This window comes from Lepisma saccharinum, chromosome 2 (genome assembly GCF_977018435.1).
Source record: "Lepisma saccharinum chromosome 2, izLepSacc3.1, whole genome shotgun sequence".
Taxonomy (NCBI): Eukaryota; Metazoa; Arthropoda; class Insecta; order Zygentoma; family Lepismatidae; genus Lepisma; species Lepisma saccharinum.
The window spans coordinates 4,579,851-4,597,089 of NC_139230.1; the positions used below are offsets into that span (position 1 = coordinate 4,579,851).

Here is a 17,239-nt window from a genome sequence, read left to right on the forward strand (position 1 = left end):
CAAAACTAACCGACCGCAAACCGTCATGAGGTCGTAATCTGAAGTAACAAAAATAACATTAAATCAGGTATGACCATTCTTCTTCAAAAATGAGACAGGGAATTGCACTTGCAATGATAAAATTAGCGTTGCTGCATCAAAGATACATGGAAGATAAGAAAAGCGGGACGAAAAACAATCAAATAATACTGGAAGATAACTTTTTTGGAACGATCAGGACAATTTGTAGCCAGAAGTTGTAAACGAACACACTGTTTCTAAAAGGTTTACTTGCTAGTGCTTAGGTAACACTCCTTGAACAATTCTTCTGATCTATGCTTTGGTCATCTTGCAGCAAGACTTACCCTAAAGAGTACCATGCGGATCTTGAGTTTTCTGAAGTTTTATTTTTTGTGTTTGTTCATATTTTGCTTACAAAGGTGGTGGTCCAATTGGTAATGAGTCTGACTGCCACTTGGGAGATCCGGGTTCGATTCTCGGGGTGAGCGATCTTAGGTGGGAATTTTCTGAGTGTGGTGCTGATTACATCACCTACACCCTTGCATTGGACCGCACTGTGAAGTCACATAGAGGCGACGATGAGGACTAATGATAATTAGATTAAATTGATGTAGGGACAAAGTTGCGGTTATGCCCACGCATACTTTTTTAGTTACGCAACTAAAGGGATTCTCAAGTCATTAAAAATATATTAGGGGCTAATGTTATTCATCAATTATGTTGAACAATAATTCAAACGTAAACAAATGTGCTCGGTGCTCAACTTCCATTACATTGGTACCGAGCAGTACTTTGGATCGGAAGGATACGTATGCTTGCGTATGTTGGCACTGAAATTAACAGTTGACATGGGGTGATTATGACGGCTTCCAATGGGCATCTGAATGCCCTTGTAGCACAGCCAGATCAAATTGCACTCGCCTCATAAGGCTGCGTTCCACCCACACCGACGGGAAGAGGTTGTAAATCACGGACTGTAGCAAGACCTGGAGTGTCCGCCATGTTCTGATGCCGGATATTAACATCTCTGAATAAGACTACGTGGCTCGTGCGAAATGAACACGTGGAATTTCGTTTTGGCAAAAAGAAAATATGGAAAGCCGTAAATGTCGGTAGAACTCAACACCAACGCTCCAGTAGCTGGACAAAGAGGCAGGTTCTGCGCGTAGGAAGGGGGCGTGAGAGGTATTACCACATAAAAGTCACCAAGATTCTCTGAATATACGATTGGGAATGGTAGTTTTGCACAGGGTAATATGATGAAATTGATGAAGAGACACTCACAAAAAATTCGCAGAAGAGCGACCCTAAATTATGAAATTACAAATACAATGGAAATTATAAAATAGCACAGATTACGTGCGAAATCATTGAAGACTTGTGGGAGGGGGAAGATCTGAATCTACACACACAAATATGTAATTATATATAAGTTTTTTTATATAATGTACATGTTTGTAATGCTATTAAATATAAAAGTAAACTAGTAAATATTTAAAAATACATTATTATTATTAAATATATATCACTTTGTTACCTGTATACATATAAGATTTTTAAAAAGTGTCAATCTAATTAATTTAATAACTGATTAAAATATGTCAATAAATGACGAAATAGTTTTATTATGTATAAGTTTTGTTTAGTTTTTACTTTCTATTAATATAAATCAATTATATTTCATACTTATATTTGTCTTGCATTCTTGTTTTACTTTTCTTGTGCGTATATTGTTATTGGTGTAGATCTGTTATGATCTCTTGAGAGAGGGGGGAGGGTGGAAGGGAGAGAAAGCATTCAGTACTCACAACCACACTACTTTGTGTGCGTTTTGCGATATTATCATTAGCAAAGTACATTTGAAGTCAAAACTAATTGTTTATATTTTGTTGTTATAACAAAACTCACCCCTCAGGACATTTTTGGTGGGGATGGATTTTTTAGGTCAAGATCGTTGGTAAGGAGGAAATCCCCCATTTCCCCCGGGGATTTTGCACCCTTTTGCATAAGTAAGAACTTTCATCACGTCACAAGAAAATATTAGAGCGCATTTAATAATATGATTAAATTTTACACCTCATTATACCGACTTCCGATGCTGTTTAACTAAGCTATGGCTTATCCCGACCTTGGTGTGGGTGTTCCTTCTGAGTGTCCCTTCACCAATTTCATGTCTTCACTCATCCTCATCTTCGGGATTAACCAAAAGTGACGGAAAAGCAAAGTAAAATAAGTCAAATCAATCAATCAATTCTATGGTTTTTTTTACCGACCTCCGTGATGTGGCAGTTATCACAACGAGTTGCGAAGTCGTGACTTCGAATCGCGATTAAGGTTTACTTGTTAAGCTATGATGGATCACTAACTCTTCCTTTTTCCGTGCTCTCACGAATTCGAACTCGGAGCCATTGATTTCAATTTGACTTTATTTATTTCATTACTTACTTATTTTTTTAATAAATTACTACCTCAACAGAGGCAAATTATCCAATTACAGAAGGTAGATAAGCAGTCACACAAAATATACGTTTATACACAAAAAGAAACATAAACAGAACCAATACAATTACCATAATACATACAAACACACACAGACCGATAATACAAGTAATCGATTACATAATCACAAGTAATCAAATTAACCAATCGGGATCTTTCACTTGTCTTTCACCACACAAGAACAAAGAGTTGTGTAAGAGATGTGTAATAATTACATGTATTGAATATATTCATATATAATTGTAGAATGTCTAGAAGATAAAATAGTGGTACCGAAATGATTACAAAGCATTTGTTGTTATACTTTTGATTCAATCATTATTTTATAAAGTTTGAAAGGCAATGATAAATTTAAGCTCTGGTTATGAATTGAAAGCGTATTATACAAATCACACGTTCTACTTAATGGACTACTCTTACATTTCTGAGTTTTAGGTGTTTTGGGAATCAGTAAGTTTCACCCACGTAAATTATTTTTCCTCGTATTGAATTGCAGTTGGCTGAGGAAATAACCAGTGTCTAATATGCAGCTTTATGTAAGTATAATTGATGTATAATATAATATCCCGCCTATTACAAAGGCTCTTAAAATTAAATTCTTGCAACAAATTTTTATGCCACTTTTCGTTGCAGTGGCTTATTGTATTTTATATACTACTAGGGAGAGTCAAAAATTATCTGCACTTTTCATCATAACGTAACCACCTTTCAACACGCGAGCGCTGAAGGCAGTGTGGCCAAAAGTGCGAATAATTTTACACTTCCCCTTGTATAAATACCTCAAGAATTTCTTCTGTATTCTTATCAAGGCATTTTCATGCGATTTGTACATTTTATTACTGTTATATCTTTCCACCATCACCAATCCTAAATTTGCACACATTGTGACTATTTGGAATTGTATCGGAAACAATATTACCAGTTAATAACCTGTTTCATAATCACTGGACTTGTCTGGGAGCCAACACGACATTGGAAAATTATGCAATCATAACAAAAGTTCCGGAACACTCCGAGAACAGATCCAGATCACTCACATGACACGTGACATCATGGCACGAATTATGGCTGGAGCAATGCGGATCAAATTCGCCTAACGGATGTGAGAAAAGCACGAAAAAGTCAGCAACGTTCCAAATACATGTTCGCCCTTGGCAAATGCGTTAATCAACCTCGCCAAGAATGGGCCGCCGGACAGAATGTGGCACGTGCAACCCTAGAATGCGCACAAGGTTTTCGTTAATAGATCAATTTGACAAAAGTTTGTTTTAAAGTGCACTTTGTTCAATCGATACTACAATTAAAGTAATATCCAAGCCACGGAGAATTGCACCTGGGAACCTCTTGATTGCAATGTGAAAAAACTAAATATGCTGACCAAGGCAGTAATTTATTTGATTAAAAACATAAACTAAACGTAACGTTTCAACCTTCTAGCAAGGTTTTCTTCAGACTCTGTATCAAGTACAAATGTAACAAGATACAAAAGCAGGGCATTATATATACACAAACATTACTCCCTCCAGACTATTAGAAAGTTGTTCTGGAACTTTCTAGCAAGTGGCTTTCCCTTGTCAACTGTAGTTTCACCTAAAAGGCTAAACATATTTACTTCCATATGGATGTGGTGGGACTCTTTGTCTCACGCTCTTTTTCCTTCATTGTTCTTCCTTCTTCCTTCTTCTCTCCTCTTTCTCTCTTGTCCTTTCCACTCTTTCTAACGCCTTCTTCCATTCTTTGTTTAACTTCAGTCCCCCATTCCAGTTCATTGTGTCTTCTTCACCTTTCTTCTCTATTTCCTTGGCCTCCTTCCATTTTCTCACTAGCATTCTCTTCTCCCTTCCTATCTGCTTAGCCTCATCCCACTCTATGTCATGTCCTGTTTCTCTCGTGTGTTTAAATATCGCATTTCTCTCTCTCTTAAGTCTTCAAGTCAACAACATAGGGATGATGTACGACTTAAACAAAGAATGGAAGAATGGTGTTAGAAAGAGTAGAAAGAACAATAGAGAAAGAGGAGAGGAGAAAGAAGAAAAATGAAGGAAAAAGAACGTGAGACAAAAAGTCCAACCACATCCATATGGAAGTAAATATGTTTAGATTTTTAAGTGAAAGTACAGTTGACAAGGGAAAGCCACCTGCTAGAAAGTTCCAGAACAACTTTCTAATAGTCTGGAGGGAGTAATGTTTGTGTGTATATATAATGCCCTGTTTTTGTATCTTGTTACATTTGTACTTGATACCAGCATATTTAGTTTTTTCATATCATGGAAACAAGGCTTAATGGTGTTGCAATGTGAAGCTTCAACCACCAGAAACTCGCTGTCCTAAACTGCAAATACTAAATTTATAATTTTTACTTAGTAATGTGAAAAAAGACTAGTCCTTAATATACAGCACATTCGAAAAGTATCTCCACTTTAAAGACTTGGAACAAAGTGGGAAACCGTTAGAGGGAGCAAAACGAAGTCATTGGGCATTTCAGACTGAATGAAACGAGTTCATCATAATCAGCAAGCAATGTTAACTGGACATATCCACTGTCTAGTGGTTTTAACTATATTTATATCATAACACTACTTCTTTCGACTTCTTTTTGCCGATATTGGGGATCGGTACCACAGACCTATCATTTTACTACAAATCCGGTGCGCTTACCAGCTACTCCACGGCGCCCCCCCTCCTCTTCCCGGAATTCTGTACTAATTTTTGCTCCACTTATGCTACAGCTTCACTTTAGTGCCTGGATGCATTGATTCTCATAATGCACGAATGGACATCTGAAGACCCTTCTGGTTTGCGTGAAAGGCTTTTGGTATGATCCAAAAGTTGGGAGTGCGAGTTAGACTTATCAGAAGTGTCCAGAAGTACGAGAAAGTAACTCCCAATTCCTTTTTGTACGTTAATACAGGCAATCTGCAAATTTACAATAATATATAATTAATATGTAAATGGCTATTAATTTGTATCATTATAAATATGTAAAGTCAGTGCAGAGATTTTCCGAACGAAGTGTACAACATTTTATCTACTTCGGAGAATATATGTTTTATTCTCATCTTCCAGGAAACGTTGATCTCTTCTTAAGAACCACTTTGTAAGCTTGTTGGTAAAGTTGTTATGTGAAACGGCCTGGAAGTGCCGAAAGAGTTTAAGATATCAGACATGGTGCGCTCTTACAAACTCCACAAATTGAAGATGTGTAAGCTACAACGGAGAATGAACCGCGAACAAATAATTCAAATATTACCAGTTCTTAGAATACATGAAACTTTTGTGGTCTCATACGCTTTTCCTAGTGAATCATTTCAGTCATGATCTGCAAATTGATAAATATCAGTCGGTAACGCGTCTGACTACCATGCTAAAGGTCCCGGGTTCGATCCCCGGCCAGTTCAAATCCGGGAACTTTTCTAACGTTGGAAGCGGCCCCGGCGCCCACCCAGCGTCGAATAACATGGGTACCTGGGGGAAACCCTGGGGGGTAAAGGCGGTCAGGGGCGTGGTGCTGATCACATCACCCCCACTCACGACCGGATCAAGAAAGTGTGGGGCGTTACCCCCACACACCCCTATACGCCTTCATGACGTGGTGCTAAGCACAGGGGAACACTTTACCTTTTTATTTACTTTTTACTTCTAAATCAGGGACAGGATTTTTCTCATTTTACACTGCTGTATTGCACATTTAGCGTAATTGCGAAACTAAGGACGAATGATTAGATGAAACCAATAAAGGGACATCCAAAAAGAGACGCTCATGTCCAAGCCGGGGCTCGCGCCCAGGACCTTCGGGAGCGTGTTCGTGATTCGAACACTGAATGCGCTCGGAGACCAAGGATACGAAAATCAAGAACTCGCGAAACCACGTGAACACCTTCAGGGTAACTCTAGAAAACACGAAAAGTTTAATTAAACTCAATGTTGATTGAGTTTGGCTAGCGCACAGGTGCGAACAATACTCGTAATTCCAAATGTTTACTCATACATCTACGTATACAGAGCCAGCCTCCGTGGCGGAGTGGTTAGCATACAGCGCTACGACGCTAGAGGTCCCGCGTTTGAATCCCGGCCTAGGCATGGGTGTTCTTTGCGAGTGTTTCTTCATCATTCACTATATCTTCGCTCATTTTCATCTTCGCAAGCCGGCTCTCGTGGTGGAGTGGTTAACACATCGCGCTACGACGCCAGGGGTCCCGGGTTCGAATCCAGGTCTGAGCATGGATGTTTGTGAGTGTCCATTCATCAATTTCATCATATCATCACTCATCCACATCTTCGCAAATTAGCCAAAAGTGGCACAAAAAGCGAAGTAAAATAAACCAAATCAACCAATCAAAATCAATCAAAGCTAGGTATACAGACTTGAAGAATTAGTGAAGAATAAGAACACTTACGGTGAATCCACTTGCATGTGAATCTTCTACTACGTCTTCAGCGCCTCTGATTTTCATTGTTGATTGCTTCTCACGAAGAAGTTGGCTGTTTACAATATCCACAAATCTCTAGTACCAATATGCCGAGACGGTTTCACGTTGCGCGCATCATCTTGCGACTTAGAGCCGAAGGACATCTCCACTGTTCATACGAGTAACTTATTTCCTCGCTTCTGCGCAGAAACTCTGATAGTTTTACCGTTGTGGGTGCAGTTCCGAAAAAAATACACCCAATAGATAATTTCGATAAACACCAATTAATTAATCAGAGCTCGTGCGTTCTTTGAATTAAAAGCACGAAGAAGCGTCAGTTCTTATTGGGAGAGGGAACAGAACAGGCTCCATTAATCAATAACGCCTGTTAAATGTTTCATTCGTTGCTGACTTTTGGAGCTTCGTACTCTGAAACAGAAATAGGTTTCCTAGAAGTACTTCACGGTGCTCAGAGATCAGGTAGTACACGATACAGATATCGATCGCTCTGAAGAGGAGTCAGGCACTCATTATTTACTTATCATACTCTTTGCTAGATTTTCTCCCACCTAGTCTTCGACAAATTAGATCAGTGAATGATACATATAAGTAAACGAAAACTCAGAAATGCATCCTTGCTGAATTCACTCTATATATATTTTTGAAAATACAAATTTTCCAATTGAAGATGCAACATTCTTTCTTCAAATTTCGACATTTTTGAGAATAGTAGTTATGTTCCATCCAACATTACTTCGAAGCCAAATTAAATTGTTGCATTATAAAAAGCGCACCAACGAAGTGTAATATTTCAGGATTATTTATATATTTTAAAATAATTACTGTCAGCGTGTTTTCAGACAAAATTTGAGAATCCATTAATACAACTATGATATTCTAAAACTGATTTCTTCCTGGAAGTAAACTTTCAAATCTAAAACTTAAGAAAAATAGCATGAATGGGGGCAAATTTCCCGTCTTTTCGAACACTGAATACACCAAATATACGAAACAAAAAAATACAGATATCCAACCAAGAAATAATTGTCATTTTATTGTATAACGTTACTTTTCTACCCCTCTAAGGTAATCGCGGCAATGCGAACAATTGGTGAAATAGAAGGGACAAACACAATGAATATGTCATTTATCAAGAAACAAAACTAGGATCTCGGACTTTGTCGTGTGCTACTTTAACCACTCCGCCACGAAAACTGGCAACTTTTCAAGAAAGACTGCATACAGGCTATTAATAGAATTCCAGTTGTATTCTTGTATTAAATCTTCACTATGCTGAAAATAACATCAAGAATCGATACTTTGAACTTTTGTGCTTGCTATAAGGAAGTTAACTGTACCAAAATAATGGTGAAAAGATTTTCCTCCTAATATATTGTGATAATAACTCAAATTTCACTTATTATCCTGCTATCTTTTACAACCTAGTCACACACACATAAATGACAATGACAATTTCTATTCCAATCACTAATAGTAAAATAATAAAGCCATTTTGTCCAAAAACAAAGAGCGGCCACCCCCCCCCCCCCTTTTCCGTATAAGAAAGCAAGTGTACATGTGTAGCTTCTTGTAAAGTAGCTTCTAAAAAGAAAACTGATTCAGCTGGGTATCTGCAAGAACAAAATATTACTTACTGAAAGCTGCTGCAAACTGAACTGGCCGACGGAAGTCATAAGTAACTCTGCTCTGCGGAACTCGCTTTCCTCACATCAACATTCTGACCATTGACTTGAATAAAGAGGGGCAACTTCAAAAATACGAAGCAAATGATAAATGACATGTACGAACAACCCGTATGGAGAAGGGGAAAAAAACAGCAAAGCCTACTTTCACCATAACTGAAATCTAATGTATCCCACTAATCACGGTACGTTCAAGATACGCTAACAGCTACAACCTAGCTCTGACCCTGACCTTGTAAATAAAGTAAAGCTTGCTGCGAAAGCTGACCTAGTTTCTAAAACTGCCACGAAATATTATTAAATTAATAGTTCTACATTCTTCCCAAAAATACAGTACGATACGTGAACAGAGCAAATGTTTGGTTAATGAAATAACCATTATTTATTACCGTATTACAACGTCTCAGCATTGGATAATTCTGTTTCGGCCTCGATATGCAAGATCCCAGTGTCGCTCCATGCAGAGACTGACACTCACTCACTCACTCACTCACTCACTCACTCTCTCTCTCTCTCTCTCTCTCTCTCTCTCTCTCTCTCACACACACACACGCAAACAAAATTACTTATTTAATCTATGTGATTAGGGTCTAGGTGCAGGAGAGATTCTTCTTCACAAAGGATATGAGAGTGTGGGGAAATTGTACGCGCCTAAACATTCTAAAATTATAGTAGTATATTTGGTGGTAGGGAGAGGACCACTTACAAGTGTAGGAAAGGCGAGGCTATTTGATTGAACAATCAGATTTGCTTATACTTGAAACAAAGCCAAGAGGGGGCCTATACCCCAATTTTTCAGGTGTGATATGTTCTGATTTTTAAGAAATTCAGAATTTCTAGTGTAGGAAAGGCGAGAGCCCACAATCTGATTTGCTTGCACTTGAAACAAAGCCAAGAGGGGCCTATACCCTAATTCTTCAGGTATGGAGGTTCGGGTTTAAGTCCTCATAAAATGTGAAGCCTTCTCTGAAGGCAAAATGATAATATTGTTGCCTTGTAAACAAGGGGTTCTGGGTTCGAGTCCTGATAGATTGAAATACATGTGGCAAAAATAAAATCTCACTTGTGGAGATTTTGAGAATAATTACTGCTACTTGATAGCCCCCAGATCTGAAACCCTCCTTTCTCCTCTCCTCAGACAGATTCGGCCATGTGTGTAAAAGCTATATCTGTGTGATTGTTGTTTATAAACTTGTCAAAAATATGGCTTTTTTGTATGAAAACATGCAATCCTGAATACAATTCTGCTTTTGTCTTGTTCTGTTAATATAAACACAAGTGAGACTTACAGAATATTTATTGCACAATTCAAAATCCAATTTTGAATTGTATTTAGTTGATATAGAGATGAGGTTTTAAACCTGGTGAAGTGTGTTTTACATCAGCAAAACTATCACCAAAACCTAGTTACTGCTGTTGTTTAGGTATAAAAGCACCAGCTCAGCCACTAACTGCGGAACCCAACTGATATTTTTATTAAGTATAAAATTTTGAATTGAAGCCCAGAAAATTTTATATAATAAACAACAAAAAAAAAAAATGTCAAAACAAAAATATTGCAATCGGTGTAATAAAAATATATCTAGTTCTCATTGGGCTAGGCATTGCCGTATTTGTAAGCCTAGGAAATGCAGAAAGGCCATGAAAATGTGTCCAAGATGCCATAAAATATTAAGCAAGGCATATTACAAATGGCACAAGTGTAATTCTTATGTACAGTCATCAGCATTGCCCTCACAACCATCTACATCTGGTCTGAAAAGAAAGCACGAAGCACCTCTTAATGCTGGACCGGCAAAGCAGCTATGCTTTGCACCTATCCATAACAGTTTTAATGGCCAATTAAGAGATTACCGGTTTGTATCAGAGCCAAGATGTGGTATTGAGAATTTCTTGAACAGTGTAAAACCTGATCTGCAGGCAATTCTAAATGCACAAAATGGCTCTTATAAGCTCTCCCTCAAATTGTATACTCAATATAAGAAACCAAATGGCACAAAATTTACACAGCCCCACATAACAGAAACTGTACCTGTATATTCAAATGCAAATTCGGACAGAATAATAAGCAGGTTGATAGATCAATTGAACATTAAGCACTCTGAATTTGCAGCAAGAGAGTCTGGATGGAGCCTATGCGGCTCTCCACACAAGTTATATATTAATATTTCTGAATTCAGCCCATTACAAGGTTCCACATATTTGCCATTACCTATCAATATTAAAAACAGAAGAGCCGTGGTTAATATTAAAAATACCGACCAGAAATGCTTTTTGTGGTGTATTTTAGCTGCTTTGTATCCAGTTTCAAGGCATCCTGAGAGAATAACTTATTACAAACAACATGAACATGATTTTGACGATGCAATGGAGGGTTTAGAATATCCAATGTCTGTTCAGAATATTGATAAATTTGAAAAAAAGGCCCGGGATATCAATGGCAAACAATTATCTATTAATGTATATATTTGTTCAACTGGCCGTGATAATTGCTTGATAGCACCTCTCAGAATCAGTACATTTGTTGATGATTCTGATATTCCGATTGATTTGCTTTTAATTGAAGGGGATGACACACACCATTACACTCTGATACATAATTTTCTAGCTTTAGTGAGAACACAACTAGACAAATCTAATAGAATATTCGAGGTGTGCAGAAGATGCTCAACTGCAATTGATGGCAGGAAAATGGTGAATGGGGTTCGTAAAGAGAGTGCAGAAATTGCCAAAAACAAGTTAATTGAGCATCTGAAATACTGTGGCAATCATAAACCTGTTCATATGGTGATGCCAATGCCAAGTGAAAATTGCAAATTCAAAAAGTTTGAAGCCTTGTTGGAACACCCAGCATATATTGTCTGGGATTCTGAATCGAATCTCAAATCTCTTGCATTCTGCAATCCAGATCCTGAAGAATCTTCTATTACACCATACCAGCTACATGAACCTTCCAGCTTTTATTATGTGGTTGTACAGGATGGTGTTGTTACCAAAGAATATTCATACATGGGGCCAGATGCCATCAAAATATTTGCACATAGAATAGAAATTGAGTGCCGTGACATAGCATCTAACATCTTATTAAAACCAAAACCCATGTTGCCTTTAACAGAGAAACAGATTGAAGATTTCAACAATGCAGAAAAATGCCCGGTATGTGATTCTGAATTTTCAGATATAAATATCAAGGTGAAACACCATTCTCATACAGATGGTCGATATAAACAGGCCCTGTGTAATAGCTGTAATATTCAGATCAAGAGACCAAGATTTGTCCCCATATTTTGTCATGGAGCATCCAATTATGATTTCCATCATCTAATCAGGTACGAGGGGTTTGAGAAGCAGAATTTAAATATTTTAGCTGAAAATGATGAGAAATATATATCTATTAGCAAAATAATTAAAGTTAATGGATTTTCTATTCAAATAAGATTTCTTGATTCTTACAGATTTTTATCTGAAAGCCTGGATACACTGGCCACTCAATTATCTGATGGTGAATTCAAAATCACACGTGCAGTGTTTCCAAATCAGGACCAGAAATTAATTAGGCGGAAGGGTGTGTATCCATATGATTATGTTACAGATTTTTCTAAATTTGATGAGTGTTCCTTGCCTCCACAACATGAGTTTTACAGCAAAATCAGAGGATCTGGAATCACTGATGAAGATTATCACCGTGCCCAATTGGCGTGGAACAATTTCAAATGCAAGACATTTGGTGATTATCACATGGCATATTTGAAACTTGATGTGACCCTCTTAGCTGATATATTGCAGGCATTCAGAAAATCATCAATGCAAAATTATGGACTGGACCCAGTGTATTTTTACAGTGCCCCGGGCCTAGCATGGTCTGCAATGTTTTTAAACACCAAAATGCCATTGGATTTGATCCAAGATCCAGATATGTATCTGTTTATGGAGCAAGGTATAAGAGGAGGTATGGTGCAATGTTCTCAGAGATACGCCAGAGCAAATAACAAATATATGCCTGATCATGATCCAGCACGGCCATCAAATTATATAGTGTATGTAGATGCCAACAGCCTTTATGGTCAGGCAATGATGCAAAAATTGCCATATGCAGGGCTTGAATGGGTCGAAGGTTTCAATATTGAGGATCTTCAGAACTATGATGACAGAGAACATGGCCTCTTCTTAGAGGTTGATCTGATATTTTCTTATCATTTACACAACAAATTTTCTGATCTGCCCCCAATTCCCGAGGTTCAGTGCTCACCTGGCTCTAAACAGAAGAAGCTCATGATGACACTGGAGCCAAAACAAGGCTATGTCATATATTACAAAAACCTCCAGTTCCTGATGCATCATGGTGTTCAAGTGACCAAACTTGGAAAAGTTTTGAGGTTCAGGCACTCGGAATGGTTGAAACCATACATTGATACAAACACGGAGCTTCGAACATCTGCAAAGAGCGAATTTGATAAGGGCTTGTTTAAATTAATGGTCAATTCTGTGTATGGCAAAACAATTGAAAATGTCAGAAAACATACCGATGTTAAAATAATTACTGACCCCAGCCTGAGCAAAAAATTGGTTGCAAAGCCTAATTTCAATTATAGAAGAATTTATGATGAGCATATGGCACTTTTCAACATGAAAAAAACAAAGATTAAGTTTGATAAACCTATTTATGTAGGGGCTGCAATATTGGAATTGTCCAAATTACATATGTTAACATTGTATTATGATGTACTCAAGCCTTTTTATGGTGATAGAGTAAAATTGATGTACATGGACACGGATAGTTTTGTTCTTGATATTAAAACAGAAGATGTTTATCAAGATATGTCACAGCCTGAATTGTTTCAATACTTTGATACCAGTGAACATAAAGAGATTCAACACCACCACAACAAAAAGGTGCCTGGCAAGTTAAAAGATGAGACACTTGGTGATGTTATTGTGGAATTTGCTGGGTTAAGTGCCAAGATGTACAGTTTTAAAACATGTAATGCTGTTGTCAAAAAAGCCAAGGGTATTGGCAAAGTAACTGTGGAAAAAGAGCTCCAATTTGAAGATTATAAAAATTGCATCAAATCCCAGAGTTTAATCAAAACATCAGAATCCAGAATCCAGAGTGTGGATCACTTGTTGACTTCAAATGTTGTAAGAAAAGTGGCTCTGGACCCACATGATGATAAGAGATGCATTTTATCATGCGGCATACATACTTTACCATGGGGGCATTGCGATTTGAAAAATGGCAATCAATGCCCAATTACAGAGCATGATTTGAAATAAATAAACATGCCTATGAACTTATTTGGGTTCAAAAAACGGGGTATTATGGACCTGCCAACACCACAACCCTCTCCTGATATACAGTCTAAACTGAGTGGCTTCTTAATTATTCATCTGAACAGTATACTTACAGATATTGATGATGAAACAGGCAAAATATTGTACATATTTAACAATAATTTAAATTATTACCAATTACCTGTAGGTGGGCAATTGCAATTTATTACAACTCCTGAGGGTGATGTTAAAATTTCAGTAGGGAGAAATATTTACAGAATTAAGCACTCAAACATGATTTCTGGCACTGTTTATACTGTTTCTGCTGGTGACTGCTTATATATTGAGGTCCCTGGATCTTATGATAAGCTTATACCCTTTTTTATAGAATTAAGAATCAGATACTCTATAATAAATAACTACTAAACAAAATGCCTAATGATATTTTTGGCCATACAAGACATGAAGATCACAGTGATGAGATTCTGATGCTTGATGTCAGAGTCAAGAAATTAAGAAGTGATTTACAAGCTTTACAAACCACACTCAATGCCAGTCTTCAATTAGAAATTACAAATTTACAATCACAATGCATGGACCCTCTTCTTAAAATTGATTCTGAACTCAAGTTGCTGCTTCAGAAATATACTGACCTGGCTACATTGGATAATTTTCAAAGTTTAGAAGAGGCTGTAGCAGCTCTTCAAGCCAAATTTAAGACCCAGGCTAACAACTCTGAGCAATTGAAACAGCAATTAGAAGAGCAGATAAATAATGTCCAGACACAGCTCCAAACAATTGTTAAAAGCATAAAATCACAAGAAGATTTTGATCTCGTGATTTCCACTCTAAAGGAACAGATTCAGTCACTCCAAATACCAAATCTGGACCCTCTGAACAATGCCATAGCCGAGGTTAAAGAAAAAATTGAGACACTTGAAAATTTTATGAACAATTTGCCCTCTTCTGATGCTTTAAATGCAATAACTCGGAGTGTGGCAAATATTAAGCTGCAACTTGAAACATATGAAGATTTTGGAAAAATTCAAAGTTCCATAACCCATCTTGAAGGTACAATAGCAGCAGTGCAAAGTGATTTGGCAAATGTACTAGAATCCAGATTGCCCGGGATTGTAGATACCCTTGTCAGTGTCCAGCACCAAATCACAAAGCTTGAAAACCTCAACACTGAATCTGAACTGTCTCATTTTCATCACTTGATAGATGATATCCAAACAAAACTTGAAATTTTACAACAATCCACACCCTCTCAGGCAGATATAGCCCTGCTCCAAAATGCTATGCAAAATGTGGCTGATGCTTCTGAATTACACAATGTAAAATTGGCACTTGAATCTTTGCAAAATACAGTATCAAATCTGCCTACATCACAGGAACTTAAAAATATTAAGAGGGCAGTGAATAGGATATTGAAATCAGAAGATATCAAGAATATCCAGGCAGAGATCAAACATCTCACACAGACAGTGGCCACTCTACCAACAAATCAACATATTAATGAACTGCATGCCCTGTTTGAGGATATCAGAAGGCAAATCCATGATCTTACAGCTCAAAATTCAAAATTGGCAATTGTTGAAAATTTGCAACAAATTGTAGCTAATATCAAGCAGCAGCTAGGGACCATGGAATCCAATCAAGCAAATGCCCTGTCTGTTTTTGCCACCCAGCTTCAAGAAATTGTGCAACAATACAAGAAACTTGCTGTGGACATAAGAATCAAGCCTGGGCACGATGAGATTGTTAGGACCATCAATGAGCACCTTGAATCAGTAACAAGCAGATTGCTTACAGCAGAAAAAGAAATAACAGGCATAATCGAGAATCCAAAACATTCAGTAATTCTTGAATTGTACAGCATCCCCAACAAAGAATATGATTCTCCATTTACACCAGGAGGCAAAATATATATGCTGTCCCCTGCTCAATTTTATTACCAGTTTTTTGTTGGGGGTACATTGAGACCAATCAAGATCAAATATTGGCTTCAGCCACAGGCACACCACTACCCCACCTTATCAATAACAAATGCTGAGAACAAAGTGAAAATCAGCAGTGTAGAATTAGAGGATTTTACAGATCCCAATACATTGGAAACAGCCTATACTGAAGATGATGGCACTTTGGAATTTAAAATACAAATTGGAGACAAATTATATTTAGAAAATCCCGCAGTATCAGCTGCTGAACACCCCATAGTTGCAATATTCTTGTTTACATATTATGTCTAGACAAATTATTGTTGATGAATTACACAGACAGGCCCGACATAATTTTAAGAGACTCCCAGTAGTCACAAAGGGCATAGATGATTTATGGCAGAGCGACTTGATTGAAATGTCAAGTGGGGGGTTGAAAAACTTAGACAAAATCAACAAGGGCTACAAGTATCTACTCACTGTAATAGACACATTTTCAAAATTTGCCTGGGCTGTGCCACTCAAATCTAAGACTGGAACCTGTGTTACAGAAGCCCTCAGGACAATCATCAATCAGAGTGGAAGATCCCCGCGCTATTTGCAAACAGATAATGGCAAAGAATTTTATAATTCAGTATTTCAACAATTTATTAAAAGCCAGGCAATTAAACATTATTCGAGTTACAGTGATCTCAAGGCCTCAATTGTAGAGAGATTCAACAGAACCTTAAAAAATCTTATGTATAAACAATTTACACTGCAGGGTAATTATAAATGGATTAATATTCTTCCAGAACTTCTACATAAATATAACAACTCTGTCCATTCCACAATCAACATGAAACCCTCTGAAGTAATAAGCTCATCTGATGAGCAAAAATTGATCAGCACTGTATATTATCCTAAATATCGGCCAACAACAAGAAGGGCTAGATACAGGGTAGGGGATCAAGTAAGAATAAGCAAATATAAGCACTTATTCAAGAGAGGCTTTACAAGAAATTGGAGCACTGAATTATTTACAGTGGTTCAAGTTAAACCCGGGACCCTTAACACTTATATAATAAAGGATCACAGAGGAGAAATTCTCAAAGGCAGGTTCTATGAACAAGAGCTCAGCAAAACTAAACAGCCTGACACTTATCTCAAAGAAAAAATCATCCGCAGAAAAGGCAAAAAGTTACTTGTCAAATGGCTGGGTCATCCGGAAAACAGCTGGATCGATGCAAACAAAGTGATAATATGAACACCTGGGATGTTATAAAAAGGCTCCCAGAACCTGAACAACAGAATAAGAGAAATGGCAAATTGCTACCTGATAATATTAGGTGTCTTATTGTTGGTCCATCTGCTTGTGGTAAAACTACACTAATGGTTGATAATTTTTTATTGGCACCCAACTGGTTAGACTGGAAAA

The 17,239-nt window shown here is 37.4% G+C and overlaps 1 protein-coding gene across 4 annotated transcripts in view; it reads right to left on the reverse strand.

Annotated features, from left to right (window-relative positions):
* Positions 1–17,239, reverse strand: part of LOC145983879 (adenosylhomocysteinase-like 1) — a 355,689-nt gene that overhangs the window by 256,933 nt on the left and 81,517 nt on the right. Inside the window, exon 1 of one of the 4 annotated variants that reach the window (XM_083116961.1) lies at positions 8,564–8,628. The exons of the other annotated variants lie outside the window; for them this stretch is intronic. Coding sequence (XP_082973087.1) covers positions 8,564–8,602 — 39 coding nt within the window. The 5' untranslated portion in view covers positions 8,603–8,628. Of the gene's footprint in view, positions 1–8,563; positions 8,629–17,239 lie in introns of those variants that run through there. 4 annotated transcript variants of the gene reach the window in all.